The sequence below is a fragment of the Pholcus phalangioides genome, unplaced genomic scaffold (assembly GCF_987345545.1).
Source record: "Pholcus phalangioides strain wild (caught in Gottingen) unplaced genomic scaffold, Ppha-v1.0 ptg000015l_1, whole genome shotgun sequence".
Lineage (NCBI taxonomy): Eukaryota > Metazoa > Arthropoda > Arachnida > Araneae > Pholcidae > Pholcus > Pholcus phalangioides.
The window spans coordinates 26,259,000-26,266,052 of NW_028301608.1; the positions used below are offsets into that span (position 1 = coordinate 26,259,000).

The 7,053-nt window shown below is 34.7% G+C and overlaps 1 protein-coding gene across 1 annotated transcript in view; it reads left to right on the top strand.

Annotated features, from left to right (window-relative positions):
• The window catches only part of LOC149075746 (lysosomal protective protein-like), a 136,495-nt gene extending 131,413 nt beyond the window's left edge, over positions 1-5,082 (top strand). The window contains exon 10 of the mRNA XM_089243256.1: positions 4,782-5,082. Coding sequence (XP_089099382.1) covers positions 4,782-4,865 — 84 coding nt within the window. The 3' untranslated portion in view covers positions 4,866-5,082. The remainder of the gene's footprint in view (positions 1-4,781) is intronic.
• The last annotated feature ends 1,971 nt before the right edge of the window (positions 5,083-7,053 follow it).

The window sequence follows — 7,053 nt, forward strand, 5'->3', positions numbered from 1 at the left end:
TTTTTTAATTCATGTATTCTGTCACCTTTTCGTGATGGATATATGTACTTCTGCTTATATGATCGATTTTTGATAGTGGATCTCATAGACATGATGCCATAATTGGTAATATTCCAGAATGTTCAGGTATCCGACTGCTTTCTTAGCACTTTTCGTACTCTGTTTTACTGAACTTTAATAACATTTTTTTGATAGAGAATGTCTCAAAATTGTGAAAATGGTAATTTTGGGTCTATATCTCACTTTCTATGAAAAAGTCATTTTTATATCAAATTTTAAGCAAAATTTGTGTAATACAGTAAAACCTTGATATAATAGTACTCTGCATACCAAGAAAACGTATTGTTATAGAGGGATTACCGTTATATTGAGAAGCACCATTACCATCATGTGCCATCAAATTATGTTATAGTTGTCATGATTTATAAATCTGCATCGTCTGTACCATCAGAAAGTGTGCTTTTGAAATTTGAAATTTAATTAACATATGAAGACACATACACAAACACATATTACATTCCAATATTAACCCAAGGGATCGTACGATCTGTCCAGGGTTCATTAATTGATAATACTTGGCAACAGACCAACCAGGTAAGAAACAGCACTCGCATCTGGACTTCAGTAATTAAAAATTAGTATTCTCTACGCTTGCACTTTGAGAAATTGATGTCATTAATTTGCAACCATAAATTTATCATGCTCACTGAAATTTAAAATTGATCAGATTACAAAAAAAACATAAATACAGTCAAATATAAGGTATCCAAAAAATAAGAGTGAGAAAGGCAGATTGCATTCTACTTGTTACTCAAGAAATTTGATTGATATCATTAGTTATAGATACCCTCAAATTTTCTAATACATTTTTCAGATTTTATATCATGATTTAGACTATTGTATTCTCTAAGTGTGATATATAAAAACTGTTTCTGTATTATGGTTTTATTTGGTTTTATCACTTCATATTGAATTCCAGTTCTCTTTGTTTGTCTTACTGTTTGCTTTAATTTGAACCATGCAGGGTTTTTCTGGATAAATAAAATTGTTTTATAAAGATAAAGTTCCTGAGTATTAAATCTATAGTCATTATTGCAGTCCTGGATCATGAACATTTTTTGAGATACATTGTTGATTACTTTTTGCAAAAAAAGAGCTTCTAACCATGTTAACATTAGTCTCTTAGTCACCACCCCAAACTGTGATAGCATATTGTATAACTGGCAGATAAGCGAACTGGCCCATAACTGGCCCAAGCGAAATAGATTGATCGAAGAAAGACTGGGGAGACAATATTTTTTAATGTATGAATTCTAATGTTGATAAACTTTAATTTATTACTTATAGCAACAGCTTGGGATTTCCATTTAAGGTTTTATGCATTTATTCACCTTGAAAAATTGTAATTGATTCGTTGATTAATAAAATGCAGTTGCATGCATTGCCCCTGTGAAGTTGTTTATTGCATTTCACTTTTGTATCGTACACAGAAAGTAGCCACAGCAATAACTTCTTTAGGGCTTTTGTTGATCCTGCAGAGTGAATTTACCGATATCATTAGACTCTTTTGAAAGAATGAAGAAAAAAAAGTGTTGAGGCTAAAATTAAATTCAAATTGAAAAAAATATTATTGTAGCATCAATAAGAATTGCTTATTTTAAAATTTTCCAACTCGGTATTAATTATCATCAGAAAGCCCCCACCACTTCTAGCCCCATTTAGATGCAAATAAGTGATCTGAGAGATTGGTGTTGGCATGCATTAATTTTGCTCTGACTGGATGGTATTGGACGTGAATGATTTTGTTTCAGATGAATGCAGCCCATGTTAGAAAAGCAGGGGGAAATTAATTTTTGTTTCTCCACATGCTTTACATAATGTGTCTTATTCGTGGATGATGTCACTCTTCGCTATCCATACAAAGGGTTTTTTTCTATTGTAAGAGCTCAATTGTGATCTTTGGTCTGAGTTAGGTCTGACCGTTCATGTACGGTCCCATTCAGTGCACCCAAGCTTCAAGGAAAGATTGAGATATTTATTAGAAAATATTAACCCTTACACATTCATTAGAAAAAAACCTTTGTATAATGTATCTTCTTCAGGCATTGAACTGCACCTGGTGATCTTATACATCAAAACAAATATATTTTGCAATGGAACCTTTGAGTCTCTCAAAATATATTTATTCAGTCAGAAAACTAAGTACAGAAACAGCTGCAGATCACGAATATCAGAGGAAATAAATTATACCAATGTAACAGGGGTGTGCCAGCACTCGAAGTAATATCCAAGGATACTGTTGCACAACTGACACTGGGGGAATGAAGGAATGTCACACCCACTAGCAGTGGCCTGGTGATGAGTTAATCTAATCAGCAGCAAGAACCCTGCGAATAAACTCTTCTGCCAAGTCCACCGGTGTTTCATAGACTAATGATTTTAGGTAGTCCCAGAAAAAGTAGTAATAATGAAACTAAATAATGGTGTCTCGACCAAAGGTTCCATTGCAAAATTTATTTGACTTGATGTGTATTATCAACCCTAAACGTTTCCCTGAGGCATTCTGGATCACCTTGAATAGTGTAAATTTCTGCAATTCCATGGATTGTGTAATTTTGTTATATTGGCCTGATAGTTTTCCCAAAGTTCATTAATTGATGTCATGGCTCGCACAAGACTGGGTAGGAGCAGATAGGGCTCTGACGCCCATGTTGTTTTGATTTTATACATTTTTCACCATAAATGCACTGCAAACAAGCATGGATATTTATTAAACATACATACATATTTAGTATTTTGATTAAATTGGCCAGAGTCCCCCTCACGGGTGTGTGGCAGATGCGGCCACACAGCTCCTATGCTAGAAGTCCAGCGTATATATATATTAGGAAAATAGAACAAGATAGCCATGTTTCAACTATAGAAATGATGATTATTCCGAATAATACAGCAAGTAAATGAGGATTATTCACACCTTCAGAGAGCCTAATGATAATTTTTTTCGCTGGCTTCGCATCTGATAACGATGGTCCTGGAATCCGCCTAATCCTGAAGTTCTATTGATATTTGATTTTGGGATTGAAATTAATTTAACTTGGATATAAATACAGTTATTATGCACTATAATTAAAACTATAGATGGATTAAGTGCAACCAATATTTCAACTAGTATTTGGACCCTTAATGCCTTTGTTTTTTTTAGTTATTTTTTCTTCCTTCCAAAAATGATAAATTCCTTCTTTTTAGTGCCTAAACTTCCGGGTTCTGTTAATGACAGAATATCATATTGAAATTTTGTATAATCAAGAGATTTTTAGAAATCATGTTTCAAACTGAAGTAAAATATCAAAAATAGTATTCTCATAGCTGCCAAGTCTCCCGAATTTTAGCTTCATCGCTCGACCTCCCGAAAAGTTCTTAAATCTCCCGAATTTTTACGAAAATCACAAAAATCCCTAATTGTCCCTAAAAATTCTCTACTTCATTAAAAAAAATCCCCGCTTATGAAAACAATCCCTAAGGAATTTCTTGTGGGGCATGAAGCCTCTTTTTTTTCCCTTTCGAAATGACGTCACACGTCGTAAATGGGGAAATTCCCTTTTTAAGGAAGTTTTACAAACCCTCTGATGGTAACAAGAAAGTTGTTTGTCTTACCGTGCAGGGAAATGGCTTAGCAGCCAATAGTCCTGGATAATAATCGAAGATTCTAGTGACGCGTATATGGTCAAAATTTCTTTTGTTGAAGTTACGTACGTGCGATATAACAAAGCATGAATAATGATAAGCAAAAACATATTTAATCAATTTTAAAGATACTTATTCCGATGAATTTCCTTTCATCAAACGTTCCAGAAGAGGGCCTACTTTTCCTTTTTGTACAAGTTGTGTTACGGACATAAACATCGGGCATGGAAAGACTGCCATCATCACTCATGTGAAATTTAAAAAAAAGCATCGAGCAAGTGTCACAAAAAGTCCGTGTTCTTCAAAAATTGACGGTGTTTTCCTTCATCTTCCGATGATTTTGGGGTCATTCGCTCAGAATGTTTGTTCACAGCGTTTCTGAACACAATATTTATATTTACATCATTGAAGTTTTGGCCTCCAATTTCACTTGTTTTTTGCGTAGGAATTTTATTCCCAAGGGTTTAACTTCGGTGTGTGTAAAATCCCTATTTTAATTTGACTTCAGTAGGGATTTTATTCCCTACACTTTAACTTTTATGTTTGGAAAATCCCTATTTTATTTGGAAAAATCCCTATTGTATTTATTAGGTAGTGGTTTTAGCATAAAATACGGGTTTGCGCGAAAATCTCCCGAATTTTCATTTTCAAAAGTTGGCAGCTATGTATTCTTCATAAAATGTTTAAATTCACAGATCAGTTGATGTAAAAATGCAGCTCTAAAATGGGTGCAATTTTGGTTTTGCACATCATATAAACAAGGCATGTTTTGGAATCACAAGAATTGGGGTCTTTCATAAAAGATGAAAATAAGAAAAATCAATATATTTCCTCCCAAAGTAACATTTTAAACATAGTCGGATGCCTTAAGAAATTGTACAACATCAGTTTGTTTCACACACCAGTGCTTCTTGTGTGTGAACTTGGTGTCACATATGCGAGTATTGTGCACATTTAAATTTCCCATTAAAATGCAATATTTTGAACTTCCTTTTTTTTCGATGTATCAAGTAACATTTCAAATGCAGCACTTGTGATAATGAGGTATTGAAATCATTTTGCATGGTTTAGCTAATCTTGCTCCTCTCTCTTTTCAGGGATCAGGCCACATGGTGCCCCATGACAAGCCAGGTCCAGCTTTCAAGATGATCACAAACTTTTTGTTCAACAAGCCTTTTTAGTAAGGCACTGTGATATATTAATATATTGGACTTATTGTTGTTCTGAGCAGTTATGTTACCTATTTATTTTGTTTCATAAAAGTTTGCTTTCATTCTTTTAAAGTCATTATCCCTTACGAGGATAATTATGTTTACTTATAATGTTTGACACATTTATAGTAGCCATTCCATTATAACTTTGAGAGCTTGTATTTATTCCAATAAAATGGTAATGAATTTGTTCCTTATACTGTCCCTTTTTTTTTTTGGAAAATCTGATGAAATTCACTCATATATTTTAAATTGATTTTCTTCATCTAAAATCATCAGATAATCAAGAATTAGCCATTGATGTAGAAAGTAAAAATAATTATTTACTCGAGCAATCTTTTGCACTTCAATTCAATTCAACTCTGCAGAGACCCTTTTAGGGAGTGTATAGCCATTATTTTGAAAAAAAAAAAGGCTGCATGGAGGACCAGACATCTTTATTAAAATGGTTTTTTATAATGTTTAATAAGGTTATATTGTGCATGTCACTGAATGTGATCCCATAAATACTCTGATAACAATAACGGATCTATAACTATATCCAAAAGAAACCCATAAGCCAATATTATGACCACTCGTCCCATTTATTTGAAACAGGACTTATGTGACAGAACAATGAAGTTTTTTTCTCTTAACTGATCATGGTAGTCAATCCCCTCCCTTTTTTGGCTAAAATCGTGCACATTTTTATCTAGCCACTGCGAGGATTTGCGAGATCTTTGAATTAAAAAAAATTAACAAATGGAAGGAAAAATATAAAAGCATAATGAGCTTATTTGTTAGTTAACATTAGAATGGTATCTATACTTCCCATAGACTTTCACATCCAAAAAATGGCAAACCTGGGACGGATGGGGGCTAAGGTTCCACCCAAAAACTAAATAGTTGCTGTTCTTCCTCTGAACTCTTCGCCTCTTAGACCAATATCATTCTATGGTTGATGCTATTCTTTCCCAACTTTTCTCAAATTTTTGAATTATATCTCAGCAAGTATTGCAGTTAAAAACTTTTTTTTTTCCTGCTCGGAAGAGACTGCAACAACTATGTAATTTGAAATTGGAAGGGGGCGGTATAGAAATATAGACGCCTTGTAATGATCCTATTTTTCCTACTTCTATTTTTTTTCCGAAATATCCTATTTTTCTACTTTCACCACAATCGTCCTTTTTTACCCTTCTACTGTTCATATTTTATCCTTCCCTCCTTTTGTTTAGAGCCAACATTTTATTACAGAAATTCCAAGAAACCACAAAATACCATCGCTTTCCCACTCCCTCCCTTTTCGATGTGTTTTATTCACATCACACTCACTACTACTAAATCAGACATGCATCTCGTCCATATTCCACTTCGGAACTTCTAACGAATTGGTACACGTTGGAATGTGTGTATACGCGTGTAGTGAACCTTCTGTGAAGTTTATTTCTTTGTTATGTGTAGTGTTGCCATCTGCAACCTTTTTTTTTTAACTATGAGGTTTTCTAAACTCGTAGTGATTGAAGTGTAATGAATGAATAGTAACGTTGTAGGCCTGTTGCTCTCTGCGGCGAGACTTTTCAACGGGGAGATCGGCTCGCATTTGCACCTTGAAGTTGGGAACCGCAGAAAACTAACTTCACATGGCCACTGTGGCGACGGTGGGGTTTGAACCTGGATCCTCACGTTGCCCCCACTCAGTCTCCTGGTAGAATGTGAAGCCAAATTCAGCTTCTTGACCCGTCTCAAAACTCCTGTTATGTTGGGGAACGACGAAACACTTTCCTATGCCCAGATGGAAAGGAGAATCACAGCCTGTGATTCACAGGATGGTCCCAGCATCCTTCACAATCTGTGGAGGAATGCCACATTGACCTAAAAGAAGAAATACATCCACAGGCTAAATGTAAGATCTACACTGAGGGCTCCAAGACAGCATGGAGTGGCTTCGGCCATGGTTACCTTTCGAGATGACTTGGAGATAAGTAACTGGAGCAATAAACTCAACTATCTAAATACAGTATTTCATGATGGAGTTATTTGCGCTGCTCACAGCTACATAACAGGTAAGCGCCAGCAAGAAACATTCTTTCTAATTCACTTTCTTTGTTATATGCGGTTCTATACCTCCTATCACGCCACATTATGGCTAGAAAAATTAGAGACCTATTACTGACAAATA